The following is a 21,517-nucleotide window of genomic DNA, read 5'->3' as shown; positions in this document are numbered from 1 at the left end:
ATACAGACAACGATGTTTTGATGTTTTGGAAAAACAAGCAAACATGCTGGCCACAACTAGCAAACTTTGCATGGGGGATGCTGTACATTCTGCTACCAGCACATCATCTAAGAAGACATCTTCTATTGAAGGAAGGATTGTGGAAGACAGGAGAGTTAGATAGTGCTTCATAGGGCATACAGAACAGGTTGTATTTTGTACCCCTGGACATTTTAACAGGGTGGATTAGGATTCCTTGGGGTAGTAGAAATCAGCTATTGCTGGGGTTGGGGAAGGGTAGAGGGTGGTGGTGAGGAGGGTTATTATAGCTGCTCATTGTTATTATTGTTTTCTATTTGTAATTTATATACAACAGTTGCACAGCATATTGTTCCTTTTATACTGTAATAAAAAGATTTAAATATAAAATCATAATTGTTCAAGGCTTCTGCAGATGAGGACAGAGCCCATGGGGATGGAGCAGGGACGGGGAGGAGACCGGGACAGAACTTGCAGGGATGGAGACAGAACCCACGGGGACGGGGCAGGGATGGGGACAAACTCCCCATGTCATTCTCTAATTCAGCTGCACTTACCTGGATAGTAAATATCTGGGCAGATGACCGCAATACTATCTAGTTAGTGCTCAGCAATCTGGGAGTTCTTTTCCATCTTCCACCTTCTATATTTTTATGTACTTTGTAAACCGCTGTGACCTGTTAGCTATAGCGGTATAGCAAATTTTTAATAAAGCATAAACCGTAAAGTAACTGGGAATGTTGAACCACACAAAGAGCAGTCCTGGAAATGGTACTGGGTGTGGAACTCAATATTGGCTGTTCGAAGATTAGGCTCAGCAGTGAATATTTGGGTATTCAGGTCAAGCTCAGCCTGTAGTAGTCGTTACCTTTAAATCACTGAGGGGGGGATGCATCAAAGTCCTCGTTAGAGCCATTCCATAGCGAATTCCATAATGAATCAGAACGGAACGGCTATGCACGAAGGAAAGGGAATGCAAATGAGCTGCTCGTTGCAGCTCACTTGCATTCTCTAACCCTTCGTTAAAACCGTCGATAATCGGCATGTAAAGCATGTGCAGAGCATTCAAGCGTTATGCTGGCTGCTCTGCGCATGCCACAAACGTCAGAAAAACAAAAAAACAAACACGTCCTTTATGGAAGACCTTGCCGCCCCCTCCCCCCCCCGCCCGAGGTCGCCGCTGCTCCCTGCTCCCCCCTGCATTAACAGCTGATCGCTGATCATAACTTTAGGCAGCCCCGGCCCCACTCCCTCTCTCTCTTCCTTCCTCTCTTTCTCCTCAGCTCCACCTCCCGCCATCCTCTTCAGCTAGGAGAAGAGATGACTGAGAGGAGATGTGATAGAGGTCTATATATTAATTAGTAGAATGGAACAGGTAGGCGTGATTTGCTTGTTTACTATTTCCAAAAGTACTAGAACTAGGGGGCATGCAATGAAGCTACAAAGTAGTAAATTTAAAACGAATTGGAGAAAATATTTCTTCATTCGACGTGTAATTAAACTCTGGAATTCGTTGCCTGAGAATGTAGTAAAAGCAGTTTCCTTAGCAGGGTTTAAAAACAGGTTTGGCTATCTTCCTAAAAGAAAAGTCCATAAACCATTATTAAAACGACTTGGGGAAAATCCACTGCTTATTTCTAGGATAAGCAGCATAAAATGTGTTGTACTTTTTTGGGATCTTGCTAGGTACTTGTGAAGTGGATTGGCCACTGTTGGCAACAGGATGCTGGTCTTGATGGACCTTTGGTCTGTTCCAGTATGGCAATACTTATATTCTTACGTATTTTAAGGATTTTTTTTTTTTTTTTTTTTTGGAGGTCCTGCACTAATTTTTCCATTAGTGTGTGGGACCTGCAAAGAATTAATGCAGGAACACTTACCACCTCCTGTTTAGGAGACACTAAATGCTCCTGCATTAACACTGAGTTATTCAGATATCATCCACTAATGTGAATGTGCTAACTGGATAATGCTTCCATGCGCATTCTCCACCCATGACATGACCCCTCCTGAAAAAAAAAAGTGTGATTAGCGCACGCTGACAGGCAGATTACTGTAAAACACTGTAACATGTTTTCCGGTAAGCCTTTTTTACTGCAGTGGCACCACTTAGCTGCTTAACATCTATATAAATAAAATCCCCCCTCAGACGTTCTGAAGCTCACTCCATCTGTCCTGAACTCCTGTCCTCCTGGTAGGCTAGGCTATTCGAACTACTCACCCTCAGGCTCAGCCACGCCCATCTGGGCCGTAGGCCACGCCCCATCTGCACATAAAAAGCACCCTCAACGTTCTAAAGCACACTCTGAGGCTTCAACAGTTCGTATGTTCGAAGCTCTGTAACCATTTTTAAGCACACTACATCTCTGCCCCGCCCTGACCTATCAGAGAAGGGAGGAGTGTCACAGCTGCACCGCTCTGACCTATCAAAGGGAACTGAAAAAGGAAAAGGGAGGAGCATCACACCGAATGACGAACCTATCAGAGGGAAGTCAAATAGAAGAAGGGAGGAGCGTCAGAGGCCAAGGGGACGGCCGTTTCTACATAGGTTTCCTTGCTTTCTTTTCAGTGTATTGCAGCTGCAGCCACTTAGGTAAGTCTAGCAAGCCTGTCAGCTACTGAATACAGAAAGCAAAAGATAGCATGTGGGAACTTGCTCCATTTTGTTCTCTGGAATGCAGTGATTATTATACAAATGGTCTTGCTTTTATTATTTTGGTAGGGGCTGCCTTCATGACTGTCCACAATCCCCCCAGTCCTGACACCTGACAGGGGGGACAGGGAAGGACACTCACTGTCTCACATAAGCACTCGCACACACTCATTCTCACATACACACACGCTCTGTCACAGACACACTCACACCCACTCTCTGTCACACACACACACTTGCACATTCTCACTCTCACATAGTCACTCTCACAGACACTCACTCAAACATACACACTCCGCGCAAAACCTTCCTAGCGCCCATTTCATTTCAGCCAGAAACGGGCCTTTTTTACTAGTTTGTATATAAGTGTCAATCTTCAGTTGCTAAGCACTGGAACCACCACCGAGTGATCACCACAGCTTAAAATGGTGTACCATGGGACACTCTGAGGTGTCCTGTGGTAATTTTCAAATCTGCCTACACTGACCATGTGCTAAAACATATTTTAAAATTTTTCTTGAAGGGGGTGTGTCTGGGAGGTGGAAAGTGGGCGTTCCTGCACTAACTGATTAGCACAGGGTTACAGTATATGAGCCCTTACCACCTATAAAATGGGTGCACAGGCAGTAATTTTTGTAATGGCCGCATGCTAAAGGAAACATTATCTCATGGTCATTAAGTCAAAAAATGGAGAATTGGCCATTTTACTGCCTTAGCGCATGGGGAAAACCCATACAAGGGTACACTAAGGCCACTTTTTGTCACAGCTTAGTAAAAGGCCCCCATGCAATTCTATAAAGGGGAGTCTATCACAAGCTTATTCTATAAAGAAAAGTAGGCTCTCACCACCCACAGTTCCCTCTAACGCCGGAGCCCTTACCACTGCAGTTCCCTCTAACCCCAGAGCTCTTACCACGCACAGTTCCCTCTAACCATGGAGCTGTTACCACCCACAGTTCCTCAAACCCCAGAGATGTCACCGCCCACAGTTCCCTCTAACTCCAGAGGTAAATTAGATGGGCCCTTCCACACACACGTGCTCCCTCCCCTCCCCTCCCAACCACACACCACAAATATCTTCCTGGAGATATTTTTTTAAGAACATAAGAAGGGATTTTTTTCACCTACCCCACATCTTCTCCCTCTCCTCTGTGGCGTCCCAGCATCTGTGCTCCTGACTCTGAACTCCGTCCCTCCGCTATGTCGGTACAGGTGTCCTCGGCGCCTGTAGTGATTCATTCTCGCTGCTTGCACCAGCCCCACAGGCTTCCATCTGCCATTTCCCGGCCTCGCTGATGTCATTGCATGTTTCCTGTCTGGTGGAACAAGGCAGATGGAAGCCTGTGGGGCCAGGTCAAGCAGTGAGAATGAATTGCTGCAGGTGCCGAGCACCTATACCAACACTGGGGAGGGAAGGGGTTCAGAGACCGGAGTGCGGATGCCGGAACACTGTGGAGGAGAGGGGGGAAGAGAGCAGTGTGGCGCTGCATCTCGGTGGGCCTGAACCAAGATTGAGTGGGCCTGTGCCTACCCAGGCCCACCCGTAGCTATCTCACCGCCCATAGTTCCCTCTAACCCCAGAGCCCTTACTCCCCCCCCCCCCCCCGCAGTTCCCACTAACCCTAGAGCCCTTACCCCACCCAGTTCTTTCTAAACCCAGAGCTCTCACTGCCCACAGTTCCCCTCTAACCCCAGAGCCCTTGCTTAACGCAGTTCCCACTAACCCTTTACCCCCCCGCAGTTCCCTCTAATCCCAGAGCTCTCACAGCTGTATCCCTCAAGCCCAGATGCACCACACATAAGTGTTTACTGTTGTTTTTTCATAGAAATATCTTTATTATGATCATAAGCAAAAATAAAGGCATATAGCACAGCACTGATATTCACAATACAGCACTGCAAATAACAAAGCAAGCTCTGGAGCACTGACAAATACATTTTGAATATAACCCTCCCTTCCTTCACAGACCCCTCAAAAACTCCCCCCAACTCCCCTTATATTCCCCCCCCCCCCCCCCCCGATCCCCTCCTAACAGAGAGAATGCAAAACCTAGGAGGTTTTAATAAAACAATATAAACCTCACAAGTTTGCTGTTGTTTTCAATACTGATTGCAGTTGTTTTGTTCTGACTAATATGGCGGCAAGCTCTGCCCACTGGCTTCAGCCTAGATAATGGGCCAGATAGGCTCATGTCATCTCCTGTCATTAAACCTCCTTGTTTGTGTAGATAAGCATATAAATTCTAGAGATATGCATTTTCACACTAAAGGGGAAGTTATCATGGGCTACCATTAAGATGTGTTATTTTACCATTAACTCATGCTATTTTAGCACAGGTCCCATTTTATTCAATGAGACCTAGTTACTAATAAGTGGAGTTAACAGTAAAATAACCCATCAATGGTAGACTGGGTTGATAACTTCTCCCTTAATTTAACAAAAAACTGTCTCTAGAAATTGAGATCACTGCTATATGTAATAAAAGTGATCCAAGTATATGGAAATTGAGCCTATAATTAGAAGAAAGTCTTAGATTAACTGGCAGTATATTCCAGGCTTTTGTAGCCTGATACACAAAAGAAGAAATGAAACATTTATTGGATTTCATCCCCTTACAATCTGGGAAATGTAATATTAATTTACTACATAATAAATGTCTATTGGCAAATGGAAAATGGATTCAATTATACAAGTATGAAGGTGCATAAGTCAGAGTGGTCATAGCTGTGGGGCTCCCACTTACTGCTTATTTCTAGGATAAGCAGCGTAAAATCTCTTTAACTCTTTTGGGGTCTTGCCAGGTAATTGTGACCTGGATTGGCCACTGTTGGAAATAGAATGCTGGGCTTGATGGACCTTTGGTCTGTCCCAGTATGGCATGTTCTTATGTAGGTTTGCTCTTAGGCATTGGTGGAATGAGGCATTATGACATCACAATATCAGCTCTGGTTGCCAGAGACTGAAAGGGAGGAAGTTATCAATGTGGGCTACCGTTAAGATGTGCTATTTTGCTATTTTAGCACAGGTCTCATTTTATTCAATTAGACCTAGTTAGTAGTAACTGGAGTTAACAGAAGCCCACGTTGAGATAACTTCCCCCCTAAGTTCCATTTAGAATACTAGCAAAATCTGGTATATACGCACCTAGTATTTAGTTGCTCACACTTACACGAGCCACCTAAGTGTGGCACAGATGTGCATATATGCTAGTATTCTAAACATTTGTGCATGCTACACATACGTAAGTTTAGCGTTTAAGTTATAGAACTACTCATATCTTGGTGACTCGTCTAATTTAGGTAGATATTCAGCAGTGTTGCCAAAATATACTATGATTTGAAAATATCTTAGGGCTTCTTTTACAAAGCCATGCTACCAATTCCTGGTATGGCAAAAGAGAGGAAGTCCATCCAATTCCTATGGGCTTCCTCTCATTTGCCGCATGGGAATCGCTAGCACGGCTTTGTAAAGGAAGCCCTAAGTTAGATACTACAAATTATATATTGACCACAGAGCTGAATATTAACCTCCTTTCTATTGCCTCCCTACCCTTTCAGATTAAAGAGGACTTGTTGAAAATTTACAATCTCATTTTAAACTGACTTATCCTCGTCTTGGATTGTGCTGCCAAGTTTGGGTTTCAACAAAAAGTCACCAATTTATCCAAAAGTTACATTTTAATGATAAAATGTGGTGTCATGTTTTAGTTATCACAATGTAAAAGTCATCAGTTACATTAGTCAAAGGAGGAGCAAATTTGTAATTTACTTCTTCACAGCCCAGAAGTGTCCTAATGCCATCATAAACTACTTGCGGAGCATGATGCGCTAATCACCATAATCCTGAGATGTAGATAGTTATGAATCATGATCCACCATGAGGCAGCATAGCAATGAATAGAAGAAGGCCCAAAAATAAAGAAACCCAGTAGTGCAGGGGGCTCTCTGACAGACTTCTCAAATCTCCCTTTCTTTATCCTTGCAACAGAAAATTCAAGATAAGAAAAAGGCATTTTACGGGATCAGTGCTCCGCCTGATATTTTCCAAAAGTATGTGCGGCTCCTGAGGAATCCGGACAAAGGTGTTGAACATCGCAACGAACTAGACCAAGTGTCTGTGACAACCAGGTGGGGACTGTCCTCTGCTGTGTGATTGTAGTATTTCTGTTTTGGGACCATCTGAAGATTTGTGATGCAAAAGCACAGAAAAGACAGATGGCTCTCTTGAAAGCAGACCCATTTTGTCAGTCGTGTGTGTGTGTGTTTTATTGAAAACTAACTGTAATTCCTGGGTACTACTTTGTTGTTTCTGATCACTTGTTTGCCTGTTTAGAAATGGTTTGTGCAAAAATCTTGGTTGATGGCCAAATCAATCTGCCATATTTTTGAGAGCTAATATGCTCACTTCATGCTCGCTCTCTCTCTCTCTCTCTCATTCTCTTTCAGAATACGAATTGTCCATTTTATTCTGAACAAAATTGAAATAAACTCTGATAATAAGCCAGGTAATGTAGCTAAGGAAACCTTTTTTTCATCAGCAATGAGGAAAAGAGGGTACAATCTTAGGAGGAGGTTTCAACACGGGAATGTGCTCCAGTGGTTATTTGGTCATTTGGTCACTTATTCATGATTGAAACGGGTCTAACCAAAAAGTCTTAATTTGGCCCTAGTTGTTTTCATTTTATTCCATTACAAGCAAAAAAAGCCCGTTTCTCCAAAAATGAAACGGGGCCTAGGAAGGCTATCGTCTAAGCGATTTTTCCTCTCTCCCCTCCATGTCCAGCGATTCTCCCATCCCATCTCTGTCCAGTGATTCTCCTCTGCCCCAGCCCCCACCAGCCCCCCCTTTTAAGCACCCCAGTTCAACCCCAGCCCTCACCTGCCTGCCCTCTTCTCCCACAACAGCCCCCCTTTCCTTCCTGCTGCCCTTCCTTTAAAAGTTTTACCTGAAGTTGCAGCGACGTCGGTGAAAACGGCAGGCTCAACTTGTCTTGTCTCCAGCTCTCCCTTTCCTTCCTTCTCAGTGTCCCACCCTCCTCTGACTTAATTTCCTCTTTCTGCGAGGGCGGGACACTCAGAGGGAAGGGATGCTGGAGGCGAGCCGATTACGTAGTAGCTCATTTGCATGCGGTTACGAACCCAGCTAGCCAGTCATTCAGGGACGCAGATTGACCAATTATTATATAGAGAGATTGCAGAAAAATATCTATCTTTTGGTGCCGCCCATGTCCTGTCCAAAACATGCCCTCAACACGACCCCTTGAAATTAGGATGAAGCAAAGCGTCTAAAATCGAGGTATCAAAAATTGCAACTTGGACGTTACTGAGAGAAAAACGTCCTTCTGCCACTTTATTATGTTTTTTTGGATATTTATTTGTTTTGAAAATGAGCCCCTTTGGCTCCTAAATTAAGATGAAAATAAGGCACACATTGTGGAGCCTAATTTAGGAGCATAAATTTAGGAGCTCAGCTTTTTTAGAATATTGGACATAATATTGTACTGTATTCCTATTTTTATACCTCCCTCTCCCCACCCCTCCTGGTGTGGACTGGTGCATCACTAGACATTACTGTAACCCTAATAACAAGGGAGGAAAAAGGGTAGAAGATTACAGCCCTCTGCATGTTACTAATTATTTTGTTCCTTTGTTTTTAGAGATTCTGGAGGACCTGATAAAACAAAAGGTTTTTGAGACGGCATTTCCACTGCATGATGTAAGGAATCTTGAATATCAGTCTTTGATGTGGCCCGGGCTTGATTCTATATTTGTTTGAGGTGTAAATTGGAAGATGGACAAAATTTTGACAAAAAGAAATTGCAAACCCTAATTAGAGTAGCAATTGTCTATCCAGGCTTCCCAGCTGATGTCCTTCCTCTGTGGTTTCTTACCACTTCATGTAGATAGGCATATAAATTCTAGGGATGTGCATTTTTTTTTTCATGTGTACTGTATAGCATGTGCTAACATGAGATAGCATGTACTGCTTCATGTTGGCATGTGGTATTTCATCTTAGCACAAACTAAAAAGAAATGAAAATTTTATCCCAGCATATCTCTGATAAATTCTTGTATTGAAGCCAACACCTGCTGGCTTGTTCTTCATGTCTTTCATCTGATTTCTCAACTCTTTTCCTGCTACTGCCCTCCGTATCTGTGATAAGTGTCTCCACATCTGGTTGGAATGCTGGCTGCACTATCAGGCCATTTCAGGATTGGTCCTTGCAAAACCATCTCTTATTCCAACACCCATGCTGGCTTCCATTTCTTACTCTCTAGTTCTGCAATAATAGACACCGCTGTCAGAATTAAAGAAGCTGTTGTCCAAATTATCTGGCCTCCTCATGCCCATTGAGGTATGGGTTTAACCACTGCCTGTTCTTGAAGGTTATTCCAACCTGGCACATTCATATCACTATTGTTTAGGGTTAGACAAACATGAATAGGTTATAGAAATTCCATCGAAAGAGGTAAGTGGCCATAGACCTAGGAGGGGTAATTTTTTTAAGAGATCACCTAACTTGTGCAGCATGTATGTGCATAAGATACACCAGTTTTCTAAAGGAAAGTATTGCACATACTTTATCTTTGAAAATTACCCCATGGAAAGTGCATGTGCCACATAGTTCGCACCAATTTCCTGGTGTATTTTACTTGCATATGCATGTATTTTGCAAAGTATGGAACTCTTTTACTAAGCCACGGTAGGCACTAGCGTGTGCCTACCGTGTAGCAAAAAGTATTGCCGCAGGACATGCGAGGCATCCTGTGGTAGTGTGCTTATCAGTGTGCGCTTATCCCATGCTAAAAAATAGTTTTTATTTTTTGGCACAGGAGGCGTGTCTGAGGGTGGAGAGTAGGTGCGCCCTGCGCTAATTAGGTAGCGTGGGTACATTTCTGCGATTAGCATGGAGTTAGCACAGAAGCCCTTACTGTCTACAAATTAGGTAGCAGTAAGGGCTCCTGTGGTAATGGCCACATGCTAATTAACTTCCTGAGCCCCTACGCCAAGCCCCCTCCCTACCCATCTTCAAATCCTTGCTCAAAGCCCACCTCTTCAATATTGCCTTCAGCACCTAACCTTCATACCTTTCAGGAAATCTAGACTGCCCCAATTTGACTGCCCCTACTTGACTGACTGTACATTTGTCCATTAGATTGTAAGCTCTTTGAGCAGTGACTATCCTTCTATGTTAAATTGTACAGCGCTGTGTAACCCTAGTAGCGCTTCAGAAATGTTAAATAGTAGTATTAGTAGTAATTAGAAAATTAGCATGTAGCCATTAATGAAAAAAAAATTTGAATTCGGCCACAGCACGAAGGAAACCCACACGCTAAACACATCACCAGCCACTTTGTAGTGCAGCTTAGCAAAAAGGCCCCTATTTGTGTAAATGATAATTCCTTCCCAACCCTGTTCCTGGGAACAGCTCTGCTCAGGCTATATGCATGTTTTTATTTGCATAGATCATGGGAAATTTTAAATATATTTTCACACGTAGATCACTGTTTTAACAGCAGAAATGTGCTGATAAAATTGCCCCATTATGTAAGTGCATGAAAGTAGGAGCTAGGAAAACAAGGCATCTACTTTTATACAATATGTTCAGGATGTATTCCAGGGGGATAGGCAGAGGGTGGGGGGAGGGGGGTAGAATAGGCACTTATACACATACATGCATAGACACCGAATTTTGCCCGTGCATACATACAGAGAGTTACTCCTTTCTCAGAGCAGGTGTAACTCTCTGCAGCAGCTTTTGGGATGCAATTGTAGAAAACCACATAGGCACGTGTGTTGCCTTTTTAAAATGATGCAGTATATATGTCTCAGTGCCTTCACAGCCTAGAAGTCCTGTTATAAAATTACCCTCTGGAAGATCAATTTTCAGAGCTGTTTGCACAAGTAGACAGTGGTTTACCTGGGTAAGTTGGCCTATCTGAAAATTGTTCTGAGAACTACCAAGAATATAGTACAACACAATACAAAAACTTGTACTCTGTTAGATAGCTTCTGGCTGATATTCAGCGCTATTTAGCTGGCCAGGAATGGCTCCTAACTGGTTCAATAGCATTTAGCCAGCTAACCGCAAATATTCAGCGGGAGATAGCCAGTTATTTCCACTGAATATTTATGTTAGCGCTTAGGGCTAGATTCTATATATGGGGCCGGAAAATTCCACGTGGAAAATATATGCCTAGGCTCATTCTGTAAAGTATGCCTAAATTTTATAGAATAGGCTTAAATTTTCACGCGGTATATAGAATATACCGAGCGCCTCTCCACACAACCAAATATAGTTGGCCGGCTTCAACTGCTTTCCGTTGCAGGGCCGGCCAAAGTTAAAGGGGGCGTGTCGGCAGGGTATGGAAGGCGGGACACTTGGCTGGCTTCACTTGGTCCATTTATTTTTAGGACCAAGCCTCAAAAATGTGCCCCAACTGACCAGATGACCACCGGAGGGCATCAGGGATCACCTCCCCTTAATCCCCCAGTGGTCACCAACCCCCTCCCACCCAAAAAAAAAAAAATTACACATTTTTGTGCCAGCCTCTATGCCAGCCTCAAATGTCATACCCAGCTCCATGACAGCAGTATGCAGGTCCCTGGAGCAGTTTTTATTGGGTGCAGTGCACTTCAGGCAGGCAGACCCAGGCCCACCCCCCCCCTACCTGTTACACTTGTGGTGGTAAATGGGAGCCCTCCAAAACCCAGCTGAAACCCACTGTACCCACATCTAGGTGCCCCCCTTTACACTTGAAGGGCTATGGTAGTGTTGTACAGTTGTGGGGAGTGGGTTTTGGAGGGGCTCAGCACCCAAGGTAAGGGAGCTATGCACCTGAGATCAATTTGTGAAGTCCACTGCAGTGCCCCCTAGGGTACCTGGTTGGTGTCCTGGCATGTGAAGGGGACCAGTGCACTATAAATGCTGGCTCCTCCCACAACCAAAGGGCTTGGATTTGGCCGGGTTTGAGATGGGCGTCCTCGGTTTCCATTATCAGCAAAAAACAATGACGGCCATCTCTAATGCCGGCGATCTCTAACGCCGTCCCAAATGTTGAGATTTGGCTGGCCCCGACCGTATTATCAAAACGAAAGATGGCTGGCCATCTTGTTTCGATAATACAGTCAGGTATGGCACTTTACGGGGCCGGCCTTAGAGATGGCCGCCCAAATAGATGGCCGGCCCCGTTCAATTATGCCCCTCCACGTGACTTAGAATTTAGGTGCACCACGTTACAGAATACATTTAGCGAGTTGTGCACGTAACTCTTAATGCCAATTAGTGCTGATAATTGCTTGTTAACATCCAGTTAACAGCACTGATTATCTAGTTAACCAATTTGTTATAGAATACGCTTCAATTTCCGCACAGAAATTAAGGTGCCATATAGAATCCCGGGGATATCATGTGATAGTCATGAATATTCAAGTGCTGTCCGGCTAAGTTTAGTGGCCAAATCGGACCGTATAAATAGCAGTCCTATCTTTGGCCACTATAAACTTAACCAGGCTGCGCTATTAAAATAGTTGATGAAGTTTAAGTCGGCCAAAAAAAAAAAAGGATATTCAATACCAGCTACTGGAAATGGCCTAACATTGAATATCCAGGCTCAGCGCTGATCACAGCACTTATGTGGGCTGCCTCCCGCGGTCTGAATATCGGGCCCCTTCCAGTTCACAGAATTAACATCAAGAAAAACTAATAACCACTAGGAATTACAAAACAAAAATTATGCATGGGATTCAGAGTACATTAGAAAGAGGGGTTTCTTTGATTTTGGTTAGGCGCTGCGTATGCCTTGTAGCGCTATAGAAATGCTAAATAGTAGTAGTAGTAGCTAGAACAAGAGTTCTAAACGCAGTCTCAGACACCCCCCCCAGCCAGTCAGTTTTTCAGGATATCCACAATGAATATGCATGAGATAAATTTGCATGCATTACCTGAATGCTATGCATATCTCTTTCATGCATATTCATTGTGGATATCCTGAAAACCTGACTGGCTGGGTGTGTTCCGAGGACTGGGTTGAGAACCACTGGGCTAGAGAAATAAAACAGCAGAATATTTGGCATTTTCAAAAGTACGTGTACTATTTTACTTCCCTCCACTATTTGCACAAAGAACAGGTATAAAGTCACCTGGTGCTTTTAATACCTGTACTTTATACTAGCTAGATTTCAAAGGGAAATTGCCTGCAAATTAACTGCAAAATACATGTGATTCAGATCAAACATTGAATTACTTGGCAATCTCTGCTTCTGAAGGAGAGGGGGCACAGGTTGGCCTGAATAACTGACACCAAATAAGTATCTTGGTAGACCTAGGATGTCAAGGTAAGAAAAATTGGAATATATTTCTGGAAAGGAAGTCTATAGCTTAGAGTTCCCTTCCAGCAATTTTAACATCCCAATTTTCATACCTGGCATGAATGAATCGTGCTCATAGGAAAATAAGAAATTTAATATTACATTCACCTATTGGACATGGAAGCCCAGCATCCTGTCTACAACAGTAACCAGTCCAGGATGCTAGGAAGAAGGACCAAACAAAGCCTAATTGCAGATGAATGAGTCTATTTTGTGTGTAATAGGTGCAAGTTGGCGCCTTGGGGGGCAGTCAGTAGGTCATTTGCCTACTAGGCCCGCGACATAAATTCGAAACTCACACTGGGATTTTTGTCAGGTAGCTGGCCTCTAGACAACTCAGTTAACCTTCCACTTTTGGGCGGTAAAGGAGGACCTAGCCTTAGCCGGGCAAGAAAGTGTATCGCAAGTGACGACCCCCATAAGTTGTTTATAACTTTTTACTTGCCTACAGGGCACTATGTTTAGCTACCTTTTAATAGCTGCAAGAGATCAATGATATTGAAATCAATTAGAAACGGGTTCTACTACTACTACTACTACTTAACACTTCTAAAGCGCTGCTAGAGTTACAAAGAAGGACAGTCCCTGCTCAAAGGAGCTTACAATCTAATGGACAAAATGTGCAGTCAATCAAATTGGGGCAGTCTAAATTTCCTGAATAGAGGTAAAATGGTTAGGTGCCGAAGGCAACATTGAAGAGGTGGGCTTTGAGCAAGGATTTGAAGATGGGGAGGGAAGGGGGCTTGGCGTATGGGCTCAGGAAGTTTATTCCAAGCATAGGAAGAGGCGAGGCAGAAAGGGCGGAGCCTGGAGTTGGCGGTGGTGGAGAAGGGTACAGAGAGGAGGGATTTGTCCTGTGAGCGGAGGTTTTGGGTAGGAGTGTAAGGGGAGATAAGGGTAGAGAGGTAATGAGGGGCTGCAGATTGAGTGCCTTTGTAGGTTAGTAGGAGAAGCTTGAACTGTATGCGGTACCTGATCGGAAGCCAGTGAAGTGACTTGAGGAGAGGGGTTCTACTTAATTGAGATGTGTCTGTAGCACCATGACTGTGCAACTATGTAATTCTGTGGATGTGAACAATACGGAGAGGAGAAATTTAAGAGGGTGATGCCTTTGAAGTTTGTTCTTGCAATAACCTGATCAGGAGCAGCTGTTTTATCTACCTGGTAGGGTGTTCACACTGCGCTGTGGATTAAGAGTTGTTGCATGCTGCTTTTATAAATCTGGAAGAGGAGGGTGTATATGTGAACTCAAGGATAATTTTTGAAGATACATTTGCCCAAGATAGCTCTAAAGGATGCATCCACACAGGCAATTTTAATGTTTTACCTGTGTGAGTGCATCTGCTTGGAGATCGCCTCAGGGCTTGTACTTGTTGGCAGTAGGCAAGCTGATCTTGAGTAATTTGTTACTGGAATGCAATATGGTGACTAAGTACCTGATATTTACAGCTGAAGGATGGTCTGGGGAAAAATCTAAAGAAGGAATGGGCTCGATGGAGAGATGTGTTTTACACACAACCCATCGCAGAGATCAGGTAAGCCAGCCACCCACCCCTACGTTCTACAGGAAAGACCGTTTCAGTTTATGGAATGTGAAGTTACTGGTATATAGAAGACGCTTTTTTCCATCTTAAGTCCTTCAGTTAGGTAACTAATGTAGAATGAACTGGGTTCAGGATCTGAGCCAAAGATGAGAAATCCTGCAAAGTAATGGAACCACTAATTCAACATAATAACAGATTAATAGAGGCATTTTCAATATGACGTCCAAATCCGATTTTGGATGTTTTGCAAAAAAACAGCCAAAAATCCAATGCCAAACATGATCATTTTCAAACCAGAAAAATATCTATCTTTTTGGTTTGAAAACATTTTTGTGCTCAGTGCATCTTTCTTTAAGTGCCATTTTCAAACAAAGAAACATCCAAGAGAAAAACACACAAAAACAAGCCATTGGGATATCTGGGGGTCAGCAGTCTTACTAGACTGGCCACACAGACATCCAAGCAGAGCAGTTGGGCAGCCTAGGGGCACTGCAGTGGACTTCACATAAAAGGTCCAAGGTACACATCTTACCATTACCCCCTTATATTGTATGGTGAGCCCTCTAGGTATAGCAAAAAATGTATTGCACCTAATTGTACACTACTACAATAGCTCTTAAGCTTGCAGGTGTCACCTATATGTAGTTTTTGAAGGGCTCACACTTTCTACCACAAGTGTACCAGTTAGGGTGGGATATGGGCCTGGGTCCCCTTTTCTACAGTGCACTTCACTGACCACTAGGCTACTCCAGGGATCTGCACTGCTTGCTGTTCTAAGAGGAATGGCCATTACATCTGCAGCCTTCATAAAGCCTGGTACATACTGTCACTTTCACCTCTTGGTGGGGGAGAGGAGGTCAGTGTCCGCTGGGGGATTAAGGGGAGGGGTCATGCCTTTATCCCTCCAGTGGTTATCTGGTCAGTTTGGGCACCTTTTTGGCACTTAGTCATTATTGAAACAGGTCTAGCTAAAATCATTCTATTTTTATGCCCTGGATGTTTTTATAATGTTCTATTATCACAGAAAAATGTCCAAATTGTAAGCCCCCTTGAGATTTAGATGAACCGAATAGAAAAACATCTTAAAAATTAGTTTTGAAAATAGTGATTTGGACATTTTTGTGAAAAAAGGTCCATCTGCCACTTTGTGCCATTTTTTGGACATTTTGAAAATGAACCCCTAAATCATCTTCTGTAGAATTTAAATATATTGTGGATGCTGCATTTACCTGCCTTCTCATTCTGCTTTGTAGGAATTATTTTGGAGAGAAGGTGGCCTTATATTTTGCCTGGCTAGGCTGGTATACTATTATGCTGCTCCCTGCTGCTCTCGTGGGTTCGATTGTCTTTTTGTATGGCCTAGTTCACTTTCACTCAAGTCAGATCAGGTCAGTAGCTCTAATATGTACTATTTTAATGGGAAAAGTAGTAGGCGGTATGATTAGCAAATGAGAGTGTATTGATTGTGATGTGACGTGACAAAGCATGGAAAATCAAATTGGGTTCATATGGTTGCATGGATGAATTATCGCATTTGCTGTCCAATTAGAATAATAGGCAAATGGATGAAAAGATGAATGAGTGACTATAGCCAGACAGTAGATTTTGGGTGGGCCTAGTCAAGAAGTGGGTGGGCACCAAGTGTTCTCCTCCACCCCCCCCCCCCCCCCCCCATGCGATGAGGCCAGTATCAGCAGCTTACGAAGCTTAGACTGCTGAAGTGGAGAGCAGTGTTGTCAGCACCATCAGGGGGAGGTCTTCAGCTGGCGGAGCTTGGGATCCCCACTAGCTAGCATTAAATATATGCTGCTGTTGGGTGGGCCTGAGCCCTAAGTGGATGGGCCCCGGCCCACCCAGGCCCACCTGTGGCTACGCCACTGACTGTAGCAGGAGGTCAACTGATAGAAAAAGTGATTAAAGAAGATCAAAGAATTTGATGGGAATTTGTGTGTGATTGAGCCAATATGAAAGTCACTGAATAATTGCCAATGTTCATAACGAGTTACTCCTTTCTCAAAGCAGGTATAACTTTCTGCAGCATATTTCAGGGATACAATTGTAGAAAGTCAAATATGTGCATGCATTGCCTTTTTTAAAAAAGTGTAACATATATGTCTACGTGCCTTCACAGTCTAGAAGTCCCGTTATAAAATTACTCTCTAGAACAGCAATTTTCAGAGCCTTTTGCACAAATAGACAGTGGTTTACTTGGAGAAGTTGACCTGTCTGAAAATTGTTTTCAGAGCAATCAAAAAGTATACCTGGGATTCAGAGCACATAGAAAGAGACATTCCTTTTGGTTTCTTTAGGCTAAAGAAATAAAACAGCATTTTCAAAAGTACATGTACTGTATTACTTCCCTCCAGTAGCTGCATAAAGAACAGAATCAAACTTGCCTGGTGCTTTTAATACACATACTTTAGACTAGCTACATTTCAAAGGGACAATGCCTTTGCACTGTCCAGATTCAATGCAGTAGAATTTAGGTCTTTTTTTATTTTTTGTAAGTCTTGCATTAATCTTTCCATTAGCTTGTGGGACTTGCAGAAAATTAATGTGGGAGCACGCTAACTGCTCCCATGTTAACTCAGTGTTAGCCTCTGAAAAGAATTTGTAAACATTACCATGAAAAACAACACCAATTTAGAAAAGATGTAGAGGTCTGAATATAGACATAAAACGTCTAGAGCCTGTGACATATTTTACAAATGCAGGGCTGAATGTAAAACTGACATATCTCTGCCCCCAGACCAAGACGTTGCAATGCCTGTGAAATATATATGGCACATGAATGGCTGTGTCTCAAAATGTTGCATTGTGAAACATATAAATAGAGAAGTATATCCAAAGGTGTCCATGAAGCTGAAAATGGGCCACATAACCCGGACCATCATGCCTTGCCCCTACAGGACAAGTATATAGTATCCATGAGGTCCCTGCGGTGTCCCTGCCTATGGCAGCGGTACAAAGCATATAGAGCATGTAAAACATTTAGCACTGCTCCGGGGTGCAAAACCTTTAGCACTACAAAACGTTTAGCACTGCTCTGAGGTATAAAACATTTTGTGCTGCTGAGGGGTGCAAAACATTTACCAGCTGGTTTTGTAAAATGGCAGGCATAGATGCTTTACAGCCCTGAACATTTAGAACTACCAGCATTTTACAATCTGAGGCATTGGAATAGTTCTCCATCACACAATGACATATACATTCAATAAGAATTACTATCTCCTCATCAATATAATACAGACAATGGCATATTCATACAATAATAATTACCATCTCTTCTCTAATACAATAAACTCAATGTCATATACATACAATATGAATAAACTGTGCTTTCCTCATTACTATTCTCATGTGGGATCAGAAAAATTCACAAATAATCCCAATAAAAGTACTATCCAAAAAGCTCACATACTTTCTACTCCTTCCTTTTTGTACATAATCTTCAGACGCATCACACTGCCAGTGCCATGCTGTAATCTGTAGTCTCCAACAAAACAAATGGGGAAAAAGAGCAGAGGAATAGGTCTAATGCTAATGCCAGCAGAAGTATGAAAGTTTAGAAGTTTATTAAAGCCACAATCCAAAACAGCCATTTAACATAATCCAATCCAAATATTTCTGAAAAACAAATAGTAAAATAATCATGATTCTATGAAGAGTTTCTTTTAAATGCCCATTATGTTTTGGCAACAAGCCTACATCAGGGGCTCTTATATTCCTGAGACAATACATTGGAAAGAGATGGGCAATGATGGACAGCCTGAGGTTATCTTGTTTTTAGGTGGTGATTGTTATGGTGTTGGGTTGCTAAAGCTGATCGAGATGAAAGGCTGAGTATAGAAGGATGACAGACATTGAACACTTACCATCTTTTTTCCAACTTGTACTAGTAAAGAGATCTGTGAGGCAAACACTACCATAATGTGTCCACTGTGTGACCAGAAGTGCCCATATTGGCAGTTATCAGACACATGTACCTATGCCAAGGTAAGTACTGTGACTAGAAAATGCTCACTACAAGGCTTCCCATAACTCACTGCTGTTATTAAGTATTGCAGCAACTTAATAACAGCTGCCTTCAAAGAGCACTGGCTATCAGTATGTTTCTCTTTAGAGTGCCAAATGTATTTCTTCAGGGAATTCCTTCTGCCCAGGCTTTAAGGCCATGAGCATTTCCTACACACCCGCCCTTAACAGAGATGAGATTGGTTGGGACGCAGGGAAGTGTTGCCATCAAGCTAAAGATTACTTGTTTTTTAGATGTTTAATTAGGACCTGTTTCAACAGGCCTTTGTCATGTGATTAGCTGATAGGATCTTCACTGCTCAAAGCGATGTACTTATTTGTACCTGGGGCAATGTAGGGTTAAGTGACTTGCTCAGAGTCACAAGGAGCTGCAGTGGGAATCAAGCCTAGATCCCCAGGATCAAAGTCCGCTGCACTAACCACTAGGGATACTCCTCCACTCATATAGTCCTTGTAGCAACTTCCTTAGCATGTTGCACTAGTTGAAGTTTCTGAACACTTCTCAATGGTAGCCCCATATAAAGGGTATTACAGTAGCCTCAACAACCAATAACCAATGAGTTAAATTTACTGTAGTCCGAGCTTTAACAACTGGTGCAAAAGAAATTGCTGAAAGTGAACATCCATATGCTGAGATATATTCAAGATAACACCTTGACTGTGAGCCTGAGTGCTAAGAGTAGCCCTATTAGGCATTTGTATCCCAAGCCCTTGATGTACCAATCCACAGAACCTCTGACATACAGGGCTGGTGTTAGAAATTCAGGGGCCCAGGACAGAAACCGGGGAGGGGTCCCAAAAGCTGGTCTTCAGCTTATACCTCCTTTAGTTTGAAACACCTCACATGGTCAAACAAAGTCACAGGATCTCAAAAAAACAATATAACAAATATAGAATAGATCCCTATATATAAAAAAAAACAAAAATTCAAAATATTTGTGTGGACCATCAAAAGGTGAGCTACTCCATTTTCTCCTTTGAATGCAAACAAATGCACACATAGATCGCCACACCATTTATCCTCACTGGTACTTTTTTTTCAACCATACTCTTATATAAAAAATGTTTCTCTTACAAATACTTTTTAATAACAGTGTCCATCATTTGTGCAAAATCTTCAATAAGTACTTATCTTAGGCAGATGAAATCTTCACCTAAATATAGGTTCAATAGCTTTTATTCATTGGGGAGCCTTGCAGCACAGAAACTATTCCAATATTCCGACATAGCACCACATTTCATCATCCAGGCTACATCAGGGAATAATGAATAGCTCTTTAAGGGGTGACTTGAGAATATCAGAAGTGCCGATCAAATGATAAAAGATAAACTCATTATTCCCTGATGTAGCCGGGATGGTGAAACCAGAAGTGTAGCCAGGTGGGGCGCAGGGGGAGCGGTCGCTCCCCTAAACAGGTGTTTAAAAGAATGGCGCCTATGCCCTCAACCCTTCTTCTCCTCAGGCGCGTCCGTCCCGCCTACTCTAAGTAACTTCCTGTTTTCTGCAGAGGCGGGACGGACGCACCTGAGGAGAAGGTCCGACGCTGACAGGCTCAGGCTGACTCTGTGAATCGCCGGTGCACAAGGGAGAGAGAACGCTTCCGGAACTAAAAGTAACTCATGCAGACGGGAGAGACGGGCAGATAGGAAAGGATTACACTCGGGAGGGAGCAGAAAAAAAATATTTATTGGGTTGAGGGCATAGGCGCCATTCTTTTAAACACCTGTTTAGGTGCACGAGGGAGAGAGAACGCTTCCGGAACTAAAAGTGACTCATGCAGACGTGAGAGACAGGCAGAAGAGGGGGTGAAGCCAATTTCAGTAACCCCGCGCACCGTTCAGTTAAAAAAAATAAGCAAGGAGGAGGAGATAAGGACACAGGGGCACAACTGGAAAGGGGGGAGTAGATAGGGACACAGAGTGGGCACTACTGGAAAGAGGGAAGTAGATAGGGACACAGAGGGGCACTACTGGAAAGGGGGGGGGGAGATAGGGACACAGAGAGGGCACTACTGGAAAAGGGGGAGGAGATAGGGACACAAAGGACACTACTGGAAAGCAGGGAGATAGGGACACAGAGGGGCACTACTGGAAAGGGGGGAGTAGATAGGGACACAGAGTGGGCACTACTGGAAAGGAGGGGAGATAGGGACACAGAGGGGCACTACTGGAAAGGGGAGGAGATAGGGACACAGAGGGCACTACTGGAAAGGGGGAGGAGGAGATAGGGACACAGGGCACTACTTGAAAGGGGGAGGAGATAGGGACACAGAGAAGGAACTACTGGAAAGGGAGAGGAGGAGATAGGGACACAGAGAGGCACTACTGGGAAGGGGGGAGTAGATAGGGACACAGAGAGGGCACTACTGGAAAGGGGGAGGAGGAGATAGGGACACAGAGAGGGCACTACTGGAAAGGGGGGAGTAGATAGGGACACAGAGAGGGCACTACTGGAAGGGGGATATGGGGTCAATGGTGAAAAAGGGGTGAGATGGGGACAAATAGGTAATGCTGGAAAAGGGGGAAGATGGTAACAGGGGTAATGCTGGGAAGATGGGGACACAGGACAATGTTAGAAAAAGGGAGAGGTGGGGACACCAGGATGGCAGATGCTAGAAAGGGGGAGATGAGCAGACCATGTAGGCTTGTGCTGAAAAGGGGGGGAGATGGGGACACAGAAAGGGCAGATGCTAAACCTGGGGGCAGGATAGGGACAAGGGACACAGAAGGGAGATGCTGGACAAGACAGATAGTGGTGCAGAGGAAAAAAGGATGGTGCAATTGGAGACAGATGTAGAGAAGGAAAGGAAGAAGATGAGGCGAGAGAAGAAATGGAAAAGCAACCTGGAAAAGAATTTGTAAGGCTGACTCATAGAACATGGAAAAAAAGACTGG

General features: G+C 43.5%; 1 protein-coding gene across 2 annotated transcripts in view; it reads left to right on the top strand.

Moving 5' to 3' along the window:
- The window catches only part of ANO9 (anoctamin 9), a 215,514-nt gene that overhangs the window by 93,311 nt on the left and 100,686 nt on the right, over window positions 1–21,517 (top strand). For both annotated transcript variants that reach the window (XM_030201205.1, XM_030201206.1), the window contains exons 4-9: window positions 6,660–6,799; window positions 7,118–7,176; window positions 8,329–8,387; window positions 14,493–14,578; window positions 15,841–15,975; window positions 18,487–18,583. In XM_030201205.1, coding sequence (XP_030057065.1) covers window positions 6,660–6,799; window positions 7,118–7,176; window positions 8,329–8,387; window positions 14,493–14,578; window positions 15,841–15,975; window positions 18,487–18,583 — 576 coding nt within the window. The remainder of the gene's footprint in view (window positions 1–6,659; window positions 6,800–7,117; window positions 7,177–8,328; window positions 8,388–14,492; window positions 14,579–15,840; window positions 15,976–18,486; window positions 18,584–21,517) is intronic.

Source organism: Microcaecilia unicolor, chromosome 4 (assembly GCF_901765095.1).
Source record: "Microcaecilia unicolor chromosome 4, aMicUni1.1, whole genome shotgun sequence".
NCBI lineage: Eukaryota > Metazoa > Chordata > Amphibia > Gymnophiona > Siphonopidae > Microcaecilia > Microcaecilia unicolor.
This window is presented reverse-complemented; position numbering and strand designations above follow the sequence as displayed.